The sequence below is a fragment of the Tiliqua scincoides genome, chromosome 5 (assembly GCF_035046505.1).
Source record: "Tiliqua scincoides isolate rTilSci1 chromosome 5, rTilSci1.hap2, whole genome shotgun sequence".
Classification (NCBI taxonomy): Eukaryota; Metazoa; Chordata; class Lepidosauria; order Squamata; family Scincidae; genus Tiliqua; species Tiliqua scincoides.
The window spans coordinates 4,519,389-4,537,471 of record NC_089825.1 but is presented as its reverse complement, the minus strand read 5'-3'; the positions used below and the strand labels follow the sequence as shown (position 1 = coordinate 4,537,471).

At 56.1% G+C, this 18,083-nt stretch overlaps 1 protein-coding gene across 3 annotated transcripts in view; it reads right to left on the bottom strand.

Moving 5' to 3' along the window:
• Positions 1-17,666, bottom strand: part of SMARCD3 (SWI/SNF related, matrix associated, actin dependent regulator of chromatin, subfamily d, member 3) — a 46,648-nt gene extending 28,982 nt beyond the window's left edge. Inside the window, exon 1 of one of the 3 annotated variants that reach the window (XM_066627354.1) lies at positions 17,640-17,666. Coding sequence is in view for 1 of the 3 variants with exons in the window: in XM_066627353.1 (XP_066483450.1) it covers positions 10,061-10,138 (78 nt within the window). In the remaining 2 variants the exon portion in view is untranslated. Of the gene's footprint in view, positions 1-5,327; positions 5,507-10,060; positions 10,155-17,639 lie in introns of those variants that run through there. The other 2 variants (XM_066627353.1, XM_066627356.1) reach the window with 2 other exon arrangements.
• Positions 17,667-18,083: the final 417 nt, after the last annotated feature.

Below are 18,083 nucleotides of genomic sequence, written 5' to 3'. Positions count from 1 at the left end.
ACACAAACACTCATGCCCACAGCGCCAGGGAAGGGAGCCTGCTTGGTGCAAGTCCAGCACAGGGAGGGAATACCTCCATCAGGATGAATGGCGACTTGGCCTGTACGCCCACATGCATCTCTGTGTTGCTCCAGCCGGAGAGGGGCTGGGAGAAGGAAGGGTGTAAGGGTACAGCAGCTGCTCCTGCTACCACCTGTGGAACCAGAGCTGGCCCCAAGATGACTGCAGCTCCTTCTCTGGGACCCCAGTCTCAACATGAGAATGAGCGGGAGGGGGGTTTAGAGTACCCAGACTAAGGGAGCACCTCCCCAACCCAGAAGTAGCCTTGGAGAGCCAATGAAGAGAGACCCTGGCGAGAGCACCCATGAGGGCAAGACGCACACGCAAGGCTTGGACAATATCTCAGCAGAGGAAAAGCTCATGGGTCATGCCAAGACCAGGCAGGTGGTCTAACCAACACCAGGCTGACAGCCCAAGACGACAGAGGGGGGCTGTAGCCATCCCCCAGAGAGCTGCCTTTCCTGCCCAGTTTTCACCACTGGTCCCCCTTGGAGTCAGGCTTGAGGCTGTGCCAAGTCCACCTGCTAGGAAGGCCAGCAGGTCTAGAGACAGAATCTAAACAAATTGGCAAAACAATGAGCCCCAAACCAACACACACACTGTGTCAGTCCCCCCCACCCCCCACTGGACCCCCCCCATCTACTCTCATCAACAGCTTTCTACTCAAAGAGAATTCTAATTTCTCCACGGAGGGGGGGGGCACCACTGAGAGTTCACAGGGGGCTGGATGGATGGCACCATTGCCTAAAACAGTTATCAACCAGTGGCACGGGTACCACCAGTAGTATTTGAGGTGGGGCCTGGTGGTACTCACAGGACCCCTGAATACCTGCTGCCTGGCAGCAAGACCAAGAATGCGACACAACAGCAGTAGGAGACTCCAAAGCATGCTTTTTCATGCTCGAAAAGCCCTCCTGTCTACTCTGAGCCTCTTACTGGTGTTTGTCATGTTGCAGCTGACCTCCCAACCCAAAAGTAACTGGCAATGATGTCATCCTCAGTCAAGGGGAGGAACTCAAGGGAAATATTAATGGAGGAATCCCTTTTTGGAAGGGCGAACGGGGGGGGGAGGAGAAGATGAACAGAAGGGAACATACATGTGGAGGTTCTGGTGGGAAACCATAGTGGTTTCAAGCTGCTGTTTTAAGCAGCACTGTTGTTTTGGAGAGTCCAATCTCTCCAGAGTGCACGGAGGCTGCTCAAAACAACAGTAATAGAGGTCCAGCAGGTGGCAGTAGAGGCAGGTGACTCTGGATTTAATATTGTGCAGTACACAGGACCTGGTTAGAGATGTCAGTGGTACAGAGTCATTGGGGATCATGCTGCGATCTGTTTTGACGTGCACGTTGGGGGAAGAATACTAGGCAAATCTCTAACAAAAATCCTTGACTTCCAACAGGCAGACTTCCCTCAAATGAGGAGGCTGGTTGGAAGGAGGTTGAAAGGGAGGGTAAAAAGAGTCCAATCTCTCCAGAGTGCATAGAGGTTGCTTAAAACAACAGTAATAGAGGCCCAGCAGAGGTGTATACCACAAAGAAAGAAGGGTTCCACTAAATCCAGGAGGGTACCCGCATGGCTAACCAGCCAAGTTAGAGAGGCTGTGAAGGGCAAGGAATCTTCCTTCCGTAAATGGAAGTCTTACCCTAATGAGGAGAATAAAAAGGAACATAAACTGTGGCAAAAGAAATGTAAGAAGGTGATATGGGAGGCCAAGCGAGACTATGAGGAACGCATGGCCAGCAGCATTAAGGGGAATAATAAAAGCTTCTTCAAATATGTTAGAAGCAGGAAACCTGCCAGAGAAGCGGTTGGCCCTCTGGATGGTGAGGGAGGGAAAGGGGAGATAAAAGGAGACTTAGAGATGGCAGAGAAATTAAATGAGTTCTTTGCATCTGTCTTCACGGCAGAAGACACTGGGCAGGGAACAGCCCCTCCTGACCAAGGAATTAAGTCAGATAGAGGTTTAAAAAGTAGTTTTATATCTAACTGACAAATTAAAGATCAATAAGTCACCAGGCCCGGATGGCATCCACCCAAGAGTTATTAAGGAATTGAAGAAAGAAGTTGCTGATCTCTTGACTAAAATATGCAACTTGTTCCTCAAAACAGCCACGGTGCCAGAGAATTGGAGGATAGCAAATGTCACACCGATCTTTAAAAAGGGGAGGGGACCTGGGAAACTATAGACCAGTCAGGCTAACGTCTATTCCAGATAAGATGGAGGATTGCATCATCAAAAATAGAATCTCAAAACACATAGATGAACAAGCCTTGCTGAGAGAGAATCAGCCTGGCTTCTGTAAGGGTAAGTCTTGCCTCAAGAACCTTTTAGTATTCTTTGAAAAGTCAACAGCCATGTGGATGCGGAAGAACCCATGGACATTATATATCTGGACTTTCAAAAGGCATTCGACACGGTCCCTCGCAAGGCTACTGAAAAAACTCCACAGTCAGGGAATTAGAGGGCAGGTCCTCTCCTGGATTGAGACCTGGTTGAAGACCAGGAAACAGAGAGTGGGTGTCAATGGGCAATTTTCACAATGGAGAGAAGTGAAAAGCAGTGTGCCCCAAGGATCTGTCCTGGGACTGGTGCTCTTCAACTTCATAAATGACCTGGAGACAGGGGTGAGCAGTGAGGTGGCAAAGTTTGCAGACGACACCAAACTTTTCGGAGTGGCGAAGACCAGACGTGAATGTGAGGAGCTCCAGAAGGATCTCGCCAAACTGTCAGAATGGGCAGCAAAATGGCAGATGCGTTTCAATGTCAGTAAGTGTAAAGTCATGCACACTGGGGCAAAAAAATCAAAACTTCACATATAGGCTAATGGGTTCTGAGCTGTCTGTGACAGATCAGGAGAGAGATCTTGGGGTGGTGGTGGACAAGTCGATGAAAGTGTCGACCCCATGTGCAGTGGCAGTAAAGAAGGCCAATTCTATGCTTGGGATCTTTAGAAAAGGTATTGAGAACAAAACGACTCATATTATAATGCCGTTGTACAAATCAATGGTAAGGACACACCTAGAGTATTGTGTCCAGTTCTGGTCACCAGATCTCAAAAAGGACGTAGTAGAAATGGAAAAGGTACAAAAAAGAGCGACTAAGGTGATTACGGGGCTGGGGCACCTTCCTTATGAGGAAAGGCTACAGCGCTTGGGCCTCTTCGGCCTAGAAAAAAGACACCGGAGGCGGGACATGATTGAGACCTACAAAATTATGCAGGGGATGGACAGAGTGGATAGGGAGATGCTCTTTAGACTCTCACATAGCACCAGAACCAGGGGACATCCACTAAAGTTGAGTGTTGGGTGGGTTAGGACAGACAAAAGAAAATATTTCTTTACTCAGCGTGTGGTCGGTCTGTGGAACTCCTTGCTACAGGATGTGGTGCTGGCGTCTAGCCTAGATGCCTTTAAAAGGGGATTGGAGGAAAAATCTATTACAGGATACAAGACATGATGTGTGTGTGCAACCTCCTGATTTTAGAAATGGGCTATGTCAGAATGCCAGATGCAAAGGAGGGCACCAGGATGCAGGTCTCTTGTTATCTGGTATGCTCCCTGGGGCATTTGGTGGGCCGCTGTGAGATACAGGAAGCTGGACTAGATGGGCCTATGGCCTGATGCAGTGGGGATGTTCTTATGTTAGGTTTGCTGGCCACACTCCACCTCTGCCTGGCCATCCATGTGGGGTGGCTAGGGCTGGCGCAGTCAGTCGGTCCTCTGGGGCACGTCACCCCTTGCCCCATCTGGTCCCGCAACCCAATCCTAATCATGGCCAGCCAGATGCCACAGGACACTTACAGGCAGAGCAAGAAGGCAACAGCTTCTCCCCCCGCCCCCCCACCCCACACAGAGTCTGCCACCCTGCTCTGAGTATCCACTGAGCCACCATGGCTGATTCCCGAAGCTACCATGGGTGAAACTGAATTCAGAGAGTGCAGCCAAGTAACAGGGTGGGAGAAGTGGCACCGCCCCCTCAAAGCCTGTGGTCTTCCAGCCCAAATTGGGAGCAAGAGCACCTGGAACCCAGACACACACCCCGATTGATGCAGAGCGAGGACCTGCATTGCTGGGAGATCCCTCCTCTGCACAGAGTCAGCCCCACAGGGCTCAGCCAGCCTCTCGCTGTCACTCAGACTCCAGGTAATCCTCCCATGGGCCCCTCAAACTGGAGACTGCATTGCCAGATGCCTGCTGTCCGCTGGAGAGGGACAGCAGCAACTGTCCTGGCATACAGGGAGAAGCAGAGAGAAGCATACCGCTTCAGCCAAGTGGCCAGTGCACCTGCCCCAAAATGTCAGTGGTCACAAGCACTGCCAGGCAGTCTCTCCGGCCCTGTTCCCCAACCGAAGAAGAAGAGCCGAGATGTCAGAGGCCAAGCTGTGAGAGTTGGCAGAAAACTCACTTATCTAGGTGCATGAGGTAGAGCGGGGCAAAGGAAGGCTGAGCCCTACTGCACACAACTCGTGCACCCTTCCAGGGTGTGCACAGCCAGGCTCTGTGGCTGTGGGCCCTAGCTGGTGCTCCTGTCCCCCTAAGTGCCTCTGCTCCACCACAGGGGACTGTTCTTATGCCCACTGGCTGCACCCAGTGCCAAAAGGCCCTTCCAGAACATCGTGGCAGCAACACCTCTTCCCACCCAACAAGGGAGCTCCAAAGAAGGCAAATGCAATTTCAGCTTTAGTTAAACCGTGGTAGAATGCATTAGTAGAACCGTGGCTTCCAAGTGGTGAGAAGTTGGGGTCCCACTTTACTCTACATAGGCCAGACCTCACCTGGATTCCTGTGCTCAATTCTAGGCACTTCACTTTAAGATGTAGCCAGACTGGAGTAGGCTCAGAGGAGGAGAAGGAAGATGATCAGAGGGCTGGAAAACAAGCCCTACATGGAAAAGGTGAAGGAACCTGGTGTGTCTAGCCTGCAGAAGAGAAGACGGGGGGGGGGGTATGATGGCGCTCTTCAAATACCTGAAGGGCTGACATATGGAAGGACAAACTGCCTCTGAAAGCAGAACTAGATCCAACTGCAAGAGAAGAGATTCTGACTGGGTATCAGGAAGAAATTCTCAACAGGAAGAGCAGTTCCACAGTGGAACAGATTGCCAGGGGAGATGGGGGATTCTCCCTCACTGAAGAGCTTCAAGTACAGGCTCCACAGGCACCTGGTGGAACTGCTCTGGATTTCCTGCTACAGGCAGGGGGTTGGACTAGATGACCTTCCAGGTGCCTACCAACTCAATGATTGAAGCACCCATCCTCAAAGTTCACCTTTTGGGGAATAGTCTGGGTCCAACTACCCAGTCATCAACCCAGCAGAAGTGAAGCAGCACTGGCATCATGCACCTCGCCTTCTCTTCCCGTCTCCTCTCCTTGCTGTGCAGTCAACACTTAGATGGCAAACAGGCGCTGCAGTCTCTTGCTCAAGTGCCTCAGTCAAGCAACCTATCCGAGTGGGGCTTCAGCAAGCCAAGTCTCCTCTTCTGCATCCAGTTGGTGGAGGCCCTGGGCAGACAGCACCGGGCAGGGCAGCCTTTCCAGAGAGCCCATCCTGACTTCCCCACATGTGTTGCTGTCACTCAGGAGAGCCCAGGAGCAGAGGGTGCCCATCCCAGTCAGGGCACAGCAACAGTAACCGTCCTTCAAGCTGCCTGTTGCTGCCAATCATCAGAGCAGACTGCCTTCCAGCAGAACCTGCTGGTGTCTGTCAGTCACACCCACCCACCCCCAAGGCTGGCCAGTAAGTTCTAGACATTCGCTAAAATCATTGCAGGCTTTCCTCCCACCTGACCAGGGAGCAGCCTGCCTGGACTGAAGGCTATTTGAAAGCTACTCTTCCCTGCAGAGACCCAGAAGTGGCTGGCTGGAAAAGGAACAGGCACCAGAAACCACCTGGGACTGGAGGAACGCCCCCAAATCGGAACCGCACAATCCTTGCTAGGAGAAAGGGAAGAGGTCCCCACAAGGGGATCTTCAAGACCTAAAAAGCAGACCAGTCTTGCCTCACTGGAGAGATGAAAGGACAGGTGAGAGGCACATCGGCAGGGATGAGCTCAAGACACAGAGCCTGAGTCCAGTCCCAAGTCAGCAACCACACGACTCGACTCACGAGTGACAGCACGCAGCTGCTGCCACTTGACCTGCGAGAAGTTTATTTCAAGTCGAGTTACAAGTCATTTTGAGAAATGCATCAACAACAGTAAAAGAAAACTTTAATCCTTCCCCCTCCCCCTGACCACCCAGCCCCCGCCTCCTGGAACCTTTTCTCCCACCACAGATGCTGCCATCTTTCATGCCTGCTTCCAGAACACCCACTAGGTCTTCAGCATGATGCCAGAGCAGTGGGGAAAAAAGTAAGCAAGAAAACACACAGGCGCACAAGAGAGTTGGGACGAGTCATTTAGAGTCCCAACTTTTTTAGTCACCAGCCCCTAGTCGTGAGCTGAGTCAGACTCTGTGACGTCCACGACTCAAGTCAACTTCATTTTTGAGAGACCCAAGTCAAGTCATGTGCTCATCTCTGCATGTTGTTCACTGCCTGCTCTGTTTTGTCCCTCCGTTGGAGAGGACAGCCTTGCAAAGTTCCCAGGAAAGGTCATGGAGGGAGAGGAGCTCTGACCGCTGCAGACAGCCCATAAAGGGGTTAGGAAGCCCAGCAGAACCAGCAAGCAATTCCCCCAACCAGCTCAGTTTTTGGAAAAAAGCAGGCTGAAGCCATTGGATCAGGCCACATGAACCTGTGGGTGCTGCCAGCTCCCTCCTGCAGAGTCCAAGAATCACTGGTGGGAAGTAGTTCTCAAGCAGAAAAGGGTCCTTTGTGCCTCTGTCTGGAGGTGCTGTCAGGGCTGAACCAGGGGCCTTCTACACTCCAAGCAGGGGTGCCTGAACCACATTCCCTGGCATTCCAGGGCACAGATTTTCAGATCAACAGGTCAGCAAATGTAGACGAGGGTAAAAGCTGACACAAGAGGCTGACAGGACTGGCCACAGAGATGCCTCTAAGTCTCAAACCTCGAACAGCGGGATTGGGCTGAGACCTGTCTCCTGCGAGCACTCTGAAAAGTAGGCAGGCCCTTGCCCTACACAAGAGACCAATGAGCTGCCACTGCAGGCCTTGGGGGTGCTAGGCGGAGCCACCGCTCATGCACCACCACAGCTCTAGCCAAAGGACTAGCAGCCAAGACTGGCCACACACCCAGTCAAGGATACCTCTTGGTGCCACTAGGCAATGGGGGTGGTCAGCAACTCAGTTCTGCTCTTGTTGAAGAATCCAGGTGGCCCTCCTAGTGCCACACCTCTATCTGCAGAAGAGGCCAGACTGGAGACGGAGACTCAAGAGTGGGCTCTGCACCTACCAGCTCTGCAATTGGAGAGCTTCACACTGGCCACTGCAGGAAGTAGTGGTTAGGTTAGACCAAGGTTAGACCAAGCAGACTCGAGGGTGACCCCCCCTCCCACCAGCACCACCACCACCTTTTTTTCTTTAGGCCAGTTTACCAGTCCTTGGAAGGCCTTCTGTGGCCTCCAGAAAGACTAAAAATGTCACTTACAACTTTTGGCTCTCCCTAAAAAACAGAACTTCTGGTTTTCAGAGTTTTTCGGTCTCCAGGCTACATGGGGGGAGGCCGCATTTTACGGTCCTGGCTCTGGACGGCACAGAGGCTAGGATCGCTATTGCCCCAAAGCACCTTTCCTTTCATGCTCGTGATCACCAGTCTCTCTTCTGTGCTCTCCTACGGCATTTCTGAGTCAAACAACCAGGTCCACAAGTTATGTTCTAGGTGCCCCAGCCTCCACTATCATCTGTGTCATGGCTTACCCCATTCCTGGTGTTCAGTTCTTGCTTGTCTAATGACTGCCACATCCCAAGAATAAAGATGGAGGTTCAGCGGAAGAAATGCTAATGACCTTTTTTTATTTGAGGCTGGGGGTGCCAGAGAGGCTTGGCTCATCTGTCACGCTGAGTTCAACGAAAGCAACCTTTACTGCAGACATGTGCTTGCAATGGAGATGTTCTGAGGTGCTCCATTTGTTTAAAGCAAAGTCCCTCGTCCTTATCAAAAAAAGTGCCTAAGCATCCCGGAACCCAGACTTGCAACAGGCTCTGGACAGCTGACAGGCTCCTGCTGAAGTCCCCCTGCTGGGCTCTCCCCTCCACACCACTGTTTCCACACACGCACCTCTCTGTCCTTACTGGCTGTGTGGCTCCCCACTTCATTGCTCTTTGCCCTCCTAACAGAACAGGGGGCTCCACTCCTTGCAAGTTATAAAAATGTTGACAACCCATGTATCTTGGAAACAGAATTATGCTGAAGTGAGAGCCACCACTTGGGCCTCATTACTCTCCGCACAAATCATGGTGATTTTTTTTTTTTTTTTGCCTTGCATGGAATAGCCCTGAATAGCAGCATCACCTGTAACAAGAAGCATGTCCCCAGGGAACAAGAACTTCTTCAGAACTGAACTCCCGGCAAAGCAGCAAAGGCTGTACCCCAACATCAATCGTTGCTTTGGTCACAGCAAAGCAGCTCCAGGAGAGGCAAACTCAGGGTGGAGGCAGAGTGAGGATCTGCCACTTTTCTGCTACAGCTCCAGCCCCAAGAAGCTTCCCTTCCTTCATGGGATTCCAGGTACACATTTGTGATGGTAAACAACAGGCCTGGAACTTGGCAAGCAGCGATTAATTAAGGCTGTAATCCTATCCACACTTTTCTGGAAGTAAGCTCCATTGACTATAGTGGGACTTCTGAGTAGACAGGCACAGGATTGGGCTCTCAGTCTCCTAGCCAGCAAGACCCATTTACCCTGATCTATCTAGTGATGGCAGCACCAAGAAAAGATGGAGCCCCTTTTCTCACAAGCGTTTTTTGTGGCTAATGTTGGTCTGCTCCAGAGCAAGCAGCAAGCAGGTGGACAGGCCCAGTGCTGACAGGAGGCAAGGAACAACAGGCAAAAGTAACACGGAGGCAGTGTGGCCAGGGAGTGCCATGGCTGCCTGCCTGGGGCCTGGACCCAAAATGAGGAGGGAACGGGAGCAGGTCCCAAGAGACGCGGGCCCTGTGGCATCTGGAGGTAGGAGCGCAGCAGAGTGGAGGGCGACTGAGTGGGTGCAGCCCCTTCAGCATTCCCTTGGGATGCCAAGAAGCCCAAACCAGCCCTGAACCTGTCCGCCCAGAGACAGGAGGTTGGCTGGGCTAGTAGCACATTCCCAGGCCCTTCAGGGGCCTCCTGTTTGGCGTTGTCTCCCAGAGGAACTGGAGTGCAGGGCTGGCTTTGCACGCCACCCACCAGGCTTGAGATGCCGCCCGGCTCTCCAGAGCCCCAGACCGGGCAGTTCTGCCAGCTGCATCAGAAGCAGCCCAGGCTGCCACAAGACCATTGGGAGCTGGTTGGTGAAGACCCTCCAAACCTGCCTAACAGACTGACAGGCCTCAGAGCAGAAGACCCAGGCCACACAAGGCCACCAGGCAGCTCTGCCAATCACCCCGCACACCATCACTGAAAACGCCCCAGGACTGGTGGCGACCCCCACCCCGCTCGCCCAGCTGCCCTTGTCCTTCGTCCGCTGGGTACCTCCAGGGAGGTCATCACAGACAGCGGGAGCGCACTCCGGAAAGCCACTGGGGGTGCCCAGGGCCCCGCCCGAAGGAAGTGCGGGTTCAGCTGCCCGCCACGACTCCTGCCTCCCAGGGAGCCACGGGCGACGCGGGGGTCAACCCGCAGAGTCCCAGGCGGTCCAGGCCGGGGCGTCCCGAAGAGGGACCGCCACTGAGGGCCCGCTCGCCCGCCCGCCTGCAGGCACGGGGAGGGTTCCTGCCAGGAGGGCAGAGGGGCTGCCACTTGTTGGGCGGCCAGCCCGGTCCGAGAAGGCGCTGCCCTCCGCGCCGCGGCCCTGCCGGGCGCCCCGCCGGGCAGAGGCAGGACACCTGCTTCCAGGCGCCAGGCCGCGCGTGCGGACCCCGCCCGGCCCCCAGCCCCGCGCCGGCAGAAGGAGCCCCACTCACCACCCCATGGACCAGAAACTCAAAAAGTTTGCTCTTGGTCGCCTTGCGCGCCCCTCCAGTCACTTCCTCGGCGGCCATCGGCAGCTCCGCTCCGCTCCGCTCCGCCGCGCGCCCCTTCGCCCGCCCTCCTCCCCTCCCCTCGCTCGCCCCCCGCCCTCCCCTCCCGGCCCTGCTGGCTCCAGCGCTCCTCCAGCGCCGCCGGCCGACGGGGGAGGGCCCCTGCAAGGCTCCCGCGACGGCCCACGCGCCGCGCCAGCCCCAGCCCGCCGCCGGGGAGGAGCGGCCGGGCGGCCAGCCCAGCCCCGCGCCGCTCCCGCCCTTGCTCCTCGAGCGGGGGGCGCCGGCCGGCTAGCCGGCCTCTCGAGCCCCACTCAGGCTCCTCCCGCCCGCGCACGGCCGCCGAGGGAGGGTACCACAGCGCCCTCCTGGCCGCGGCATCTTCCGGGGCGCGTCGCCCTGGCAACAGAGGCGGCGTTGCCGGGCGACGGCAGGCGTGGCACCCAGCAGGGGCGGGGCGGGCACTGGGCGCAGCCGGAATCCCCTCTGCGCCCCCACCGCGGGGGGCGGGGCTGTTCGGGGCAGGAGGAGAACAGCCCCGCCCGCGGGAGGGCGCGTGCGCAGCTCTGCCCGCATCTCCGGCGAAGGTCGGCCGGGTGGGCTGCTCCCTCCTCCCTCCCGCCCCGGGCGGTGAGCGGCAGAGGAGCTGCGCGGACGGGCGCGTCTGAAGGCGCCCCGGAGCTGGAGCTGCTGCGCCCGGCTGGGCCGAGCAGGAGGCGGGCAGTTCCCGCCCAGCGCCGCGGCCTTCCCTCCCGGAGGCCCTGCCGGCTCCGCCCGCAGGCCGGGCCCCGCCCCGCCCTCGCGAGGGACGGAGGGAGAAGCTCCGGCGGGCGGGACGCCAAGGCCGAGCGCGGCTCCTGCTCCGGCCCGAACGGGGGCGTGGGCTCTTCGCCGCCCTTAGCGCTGCACCCAGGCGGGCCGACGGCCAGCGGAAGCGGAGGCGTCTCGGCAAGCCTCCGGGCGGAGGGGCTGCGCCTTCCCCGGCGCCTCCTCGAGCGGCCTCGCGGGGCACGTGGTGACGAGCAGCAGGCCTCGGAGGAAGTGCTGAGCGGGGCTTCGCTGCACTGCCTGGGATGGGACCCCCCAGGCCTCTGCGAGCCTCCCTCTCCCGCAGGCCGCGACCGCCCTCTTGCTTGAGCAGCTTCCCTTGGCTGACTGGGACAGAGCCCTCCTGGGGTCCGCGAGCGCCAGACTCGCTCCCAGTCTCAGAGGAGGGTTGCTGCCCTCCCTACTGGTTGGGTCCAGCACTGGGAGCATCTGATTCTCCACTGTCAGGGGCTCCACTGTCAGGAGGGCAGGAGACAGCCCTTGAGCCTCATCTGTCACTCGCACAGAACATCCTTTGGTGTCCCCCTTTTCATCACCAGGCCTTGCATTTTCCCTTCCATTTGATAGTTTTCTGGTGATAAATATCTGGTTTTGTTAACTGTTAACCTGCCTATCTCTCACTTGGGAGAGAGTGGGCTGCCAAATCTCCCAGACCATACCCCCTTCTGCTACTCTGATTATAAGGGGACTCCCTGGATTTGGGGGCTGCCTATTCACCTGGGAGGGGGCAACCTTCTGCCCAAGCTCTTGAGCTTTGGGAGGTGCCAACAAGAACTACCTTTTCCCAGCTTACCCATTTAAAGAGGTGGAGAAGGGTGCTGGCTGCTAACCACTAGGCTCTCTGTCTCCTCTTACAAGATCTCTCCAAAATGGGTGAATGGGCAGCCAAATGGCAAATGCCACTCAAAATGCCAACTTCACACAAGGAGTCTGAGTGATCAGTGATGGGCCAGGCGAGGGTCTTGGGTGGATAACAGCTCAGTGAGAATGTTGGCTTTGTGCAAATCCCATGCTGGGGTCATTGTGGAGAAAGACTACAAATGTTATACTGCCCCACATACATCTGCAGTGCAGCCACATCAGGAATGCCACATGCAGTTCTGGTCACAGCACCTCAGAGGAGATTGTACAGCTGCAGGGGGGCAACCAAAATGATCAGCAAAGGGCTGAAACACCTTCCTTGTGTAAAAAGGCTGCAACATTTGGGGCTTTTCAGCTGGGGGGGAAATGCAATGGGAATGTGACTGAGGCTTATCATGCATGGGGTGAAGACAGAAACCTGTTTCTCCTGCTCTCACAAGACAGGAGGCAGGCCGGTTCACCTATAATGGGACTGCTGAGCGGCAGAAACTCCTTCAGGGGGACAGAAGGAGGTGCTGCACAGCACTAGCCTGTGGGCGATGTGGTCATGCCCACTAGCTTGGCTGGCTTTCAAGAGGGCTTAGATTCATGGGGGACCAGAGCTTTGTCTCTGGCCACCACTCACCATGGCCAGGAGCTTCCTCAAGGCTCAGTGGCAGCCAGCCAGTCTCTGAATCCCAGTGGCAGGGAAGGAGCGTTTGCCTTAATCTTGTTTTTGTGGACTCCCCTCCACCCCCCCATGGCACCCTGTGGCCTACTACAAGAAGCACTGCACAAAACAGTTCCCTTGAGATGGACCCAACAGCTGCGCTTTCCTGGAGTCCTTAGGAACCCAGCACAGGGGTCCACAAGGCTCCACCCACCATAGCTCATGATGATGGCAGTGCAGGGAAGGGGCAACCCTCTCCCCTGAACAGGGAGCCCTGAGCAGGCATCAGGGTGAGGACTTGGTGATGGAGCGCCTGCAGCATCACAAGTTCAGGACTCCATACAGAAACACTCAGCAGACGCAGCATGGTCTCCCCCTCCATCATTGCAAGCAGTGCTATAAGAACATAAGAACAGCCCCACTGGATCAGGCCATAGGCCCATCTAGTCCAGCTTCCTGTATCTCACAGCGGCCCACCAAATGCCCCAGGGAGCACACCAGATAACAAGAGACCTCATCCTGGTGCCCGCCCTTGCATCTGGCATTCTGACATAACCCATTTCTAAAATCAGGAGGTTGCGTATACACATCATGGCTTGTACCCCATAATGGATTTTCCTCCAGAAACTTGTCCAATCCCCTTTTAAAGGCGTCTAGGATAGACACCAGCACCACATCCTGTAGCAAGCAGTTCCACAGACCGACCACACGCTGAGTAAAGAAATATTTTCTTTTGTCTGTCCTAACCCGCCCAACACTCAACTTTAGTGGATGTCCCCTGGTTCTGGTGTTATGTGAGAGTGTAAAGAGCATCTCCCTATCCACTCTGTCCATCCCCTGCATAATTTTGTATGTCTCAATCGTCCCTCCTCAGGCGTCTCTTTTCTAGGCTGAAGAGGCCCAAACGCCATAGCCTTTCCTCATAAGGAAGGTGCCCCAGCCCAGCAATCATCTTAGTCGCTCTCTTTTGCACCTTTTCCATTTCCACTATGTCTTTTTTGAGATGTAGCGACCAGAACTGGACACAATACTCCAGGTGTGGCCTTACCATCGATTTGTACAACGGCATTATAATACTAGCCGTTTTGTTCTCAATACCCTTCCTAATGATCCCAAGCATAGAACTGGCCGCCTTCACTGCAGCCGCACATGGGGTCGACACTTTCATCGACCTGTCCACCACCACCCCAAGATCTGATCTATAGGGATAGCTAAGCAAGGGGGGGGGGGCTGTGCCTTGGTGGAGGAGTCCTGTTCCTTCTCTAGCTAAGATGCACAACGCAGGCAAACACCAACTACAGCAAGTTTTCCATCCCCAATATCAGGGTCCTCTTTACACAACAGGTGAAGCAAGGCCTCCCTCAAGGAGGGCACATGCTCAACTGCAGGTAAGCCCCTGTGAGGGGGCTTAGCTGTTGAGCAGCCACCAAACAGCCCCTATGTGGGGGGGGGGGATGTACATTGCAGGAACATTATCCTTTCCAAGCAGTGAGCCCCAGAGAGACATGGAGGGCTACTGGAAGGCTGGGGGACTGGGCTGAAGCCTGTGGAAGAGCCCCCTTCCTGCCTCTTCGTCTCTTCCCAGGAAGCCGGGGCAGACAGAATTCCCACACGCTGCCTGTTGTGTCAAAGGCCACCATCTCCATCCTCTACCTTTCAGAAGAGAGCTGCCTTGCCACTTTCTGGGTCACACCCCCCCCCCCCCATCACTTACTACTGTTGCAGTTGCAACTCTGTGAGGATGGTGACTGGTCACACAAGGCCTTTCCCCTGCACTTGGAAAACAGGGTGCTGACTGCAAGACTCAGCATGGGTGATGGACACCACACTTTTCTGCCCCGCCTTTTTCCTTGGGAGTTCAGAGCCAGGGACCAAAATAGGACCACCACCCCTTATGTGGCACCTGAATCTTCCCCCAGTGGCAGCATGGCAGCCCCACCTAACCCTGGGCTTATGAGTTGAGAGTCAGGGTGGTGCAGTGGTTTGGGAGGTGGACTCAGACCTGGAAGACCCAGGTTCAAATCCCCCCTCAGCCATGAAGCTTTCTGGGTGACCTTGGGTCAGTCACTTTCTCTCAGCCTCACCTGCACTGCCCTGAGCTCTTTGGAGGAAGGGCAGTGTAAAAATGTGATAAATAAATAATAAATAACCATGGATTCCCTGCAAAGGAGCTGTGGGGCATGGGCTGCGCACTGCTGGAAGCAACACAGTGCGTGTGGCACATGGGCTGTGATTTCATAGCATCACTGTGACTGCGGCCATCCATTCGCATGGGCCTTGTGTGCCTTGTGAACGTAGGAGTATCATCAACAACTTGTTCATGCACTTGGCAGGTATCAACAACAACTCCAAGGGTGGCTTGTAATATTCACTGTCTCTGTTCTGCTTGGGCACTGGGCATGCAGAGTGTGGTGGCTCTGGCAGGCCCATTAACCCTGCCTGCCACCCATTCAGATGCCACTATACAGGCGGCCAGCAGCCTGAACTCGAACACTTCCAGATTTCATTCATCCTCTTGAACAGTTGCAGAACAGAAGGTATGAGCAAGGAGGAAGATGCCCAGCAAAACAGCTTGGCCCCAGTCTAGCTTCCAGGTTTCTCTGGAAGAGATGGAGACTGGACCAAAAGTGGGTGGAGGGGTGACAGCAGCTCCGAAGCCAGCATGGGGAGCACCACAGGAGCGGGGGGGGGGCTTGTGCCAGAGAGACCCTCCCAGTAGCCATTGGTAGAAGGTTGGAGAAAGAGGTTTTTGCTAGCCCCTGCAGCAGGGATGTAAAGGAGACTGCCCTGACCCACAACCTCCCCTCCATGGCTTCAGGCTGGCTTAGCAATGGATGGGTGCCCCAAAGTGACACCGCAGAGGGCAAGGAAGCAAGGCTGCTCAAGAAGTCCCATAGTACTGGACAGGCTAACTCCTCCCTTGGGACAGCAGCTATGCTGTGCACGTTTTTCTCTTACGTTGTCTGTTGCAACCTCTCCTTCCTACTACAGGCTCACTTAGCCCCTTGACTCCATCCCAGAGTCTGCTGCCAAAGTCACCCCTATCTCTGGAAGTCACACCCTGCCTGAAACCCCTTCACTGACCCCGAAGCATGGGAAGCCACCTGGCAGTCCAGCAGACTATCAACCAGGCTAGCAGCTGTCGAGGGCTTTAGAGAGAGGTCTTTTTCAATCAGGCCTGGCTTAGACCCTTCTGTGTGCTCCATCACTGAGCCCCAGCTGCAGCTTAAGCCCCTGCTCCTGACCTCCAGAGCCTCGCCCCCTGTCTCTCAGCCCTCAGATCTCATAGAATCATAGAGTTGGAAGGTACCTAATAGGTCATCTAGTCCAACCCCCTGCCTTAGGCAGGAAATCCTCTCGGAGCATCTCCAACAGGTGCTTGTCAAGCCTCCGCTTGAATATCTCTAGTTAGGGAGAGTCCACAATCTCTCTTGGCAATCTGTTCCACTACCGAACTGCCCTGGCTGTCAGGAATATTTTTTCCTGAGGTCTAAACCTCCTCTCTTGCAGTTTGCACCCACTGGTTCTAGTTCTACTTTCAGAAACAGCAGAGAATAAATTATTCTCTCCTTCCGTATGACAGCCCCTGTCCCTTGCAGCCCCTTGTGCCTGGAACTGTCCCCCCAGATCACCTCCAGGATGCCCCCTCACTAGGTCCTTTCAAATCCCTTATCAAACCCCCCCCCCCCACACACACACACACACATAAAGCCTTTGGCACAATCACTTGGTCTCAGTTTGGTTAAAAAACTGTAAGCTGCCACTGATGAGAAAGGCAGGGTGTAAATTAAGACAGACCACAAATGCAAACTCATAAAAATAAAATGCATTAACTAATCAAAAGGCAACAAAAACCGATCCAGAATGCACAACGTACCACCCATCCACACACCCCCACCAAACCCTCTGCAGACCCTGCTCCAACCAGGCCCAAGGGCACGCACTTGACAGAATAGTGTCTGCTCTCTCCACCACCCCTCCCCTCCTGTCGTCTGTTCTCAGTGGCCAGCCTCTCCAGTTCTGGGGCAGCCAGCCCCAGCTCCTCAGAAGCTGCCCCCAGATCTGGAACGGGCCCATGCCAGGCTGTAGCCCAGTGGCCACCCCTGCCTCCAAGGGAAAGAGGAAGGAGAGCCAGCCTCCCTTCTTCCTGGGCAGCAGGAGGGAGGGCACTGCTCAGAGGAGACCTGCCCTCTTCTTACCTTGCCTACACGAAAGTCACAGGGAATGGGCTGGTGACCATTTGGCAGCTGTGTGGGTGGAGCCTCTGCATCTACAGAACTGCCAGTAAAGGAGAGGCCAGACCTTCCTAGCTGGACCCCTTGGGCCCGTGCCCTCTTTCGGACACTGCATGTTATTGAGAAAACCAGGGCCACTGAGATGGGGAGTGGTTGCAACTGCTCAGAGTGTCTGGCTTGGGGGAGGTGTCCGCCACCTCCGCACATTCGCACATCAGAAGACCTGTCTCACATGCGGAAGGGGCTGCGCTCCAGGCTCCTGAGAGCAGGACTACAACAGGGGCTGCAACTACAGGAGAGTTGGCTCAGGCTGCAGGAAGCCAGGGAGCAGCCGGTCTGGTGCCACAATGAGCTCGCCTCCTGTGGAAGTGTTGCAGCAGAGGCTGGGCAACCAACTGCCAGGGATGTTGCAGGTGCCTGCACTGAGCGGGCGGGGGGGGGGGGGCTGGAGTAGCTGGCCTCTATGATCACTTCCCACACTTAACGCCCTTCGGTTCTATGAAGCCAGTTGTGTCACTGCTGCCTTCAGGTCTCCAGGTCTGAAATGGTTCGCGGCTGGAGCTTGGAAGGCAAGAAGGGGTTTCCTGAACTCCAGCACCACCAGCCCCCCCACCCCGCTCATCTTGGACAAGGGCAGGGCTTCCAGGGTCTGCGGGGGTGGTCGACCCTCCAGGTGGCGAAGGCACTTCTTTTTCGCGGTGCAGGGTCCTCTCCCTGCCTCTGGCCTCAGCAAGGCAGCTTCTGGGGGTGGGGGGGCAGGATGCCCTTTCCTCTGGGCCCAGCACCCTGGGCAGGCTCACCATCAGCGGGAGGGGAGCAGAAGCCTTGCCCAGCAGCCCCCTCCCTGCCTGCCCGTCCTCCGTGCTCCAGGACCCCCGCCCGCCTGCTGCTCTCAGACAGCCGCGAGCCCCCCCGCAGTCCTCCCCCCGGAGGACCGGCCCCTGCTTACCCTGCTGCCCTCGTCCTCGGCGCCTCCGCTCTCCGGCTCTTGGGTGCCTCCCTGCCTCTCAGGCCAGTCGCGGTAGTGCCTGCCTGCCTGCCTGCGCAGCCAGCCAGCGGCGGTCCTCGGGGACCTGGAAGCAGGAGCTCCTTCCCGGGGCACCAGCCCGCGTCTCCCCAGGAGCCGGGCCGCTCCTCCCCCGCAGCCCCCGGACCTCCGGCAGACAAAGAGCTCCGCAGCGGCGGGGGCTGCCAAGAGCCACGCACCCGCCCGCCGCCCGCCCAAATGCTTCTGCCCGAGTTTCCATGGGAACAGTATAATGCCTCTGCCGTTGCTGGGGAGATGCAGCAGCCTGGCCGGGCCTGCCAAGAGCCGCCTCCGCACCGCCCCACAGGTGCCCGTGGCGGGAGGACGTCTGGGGCAGCCCAGGTGGCAGGGCGCCCAGCATCCCGT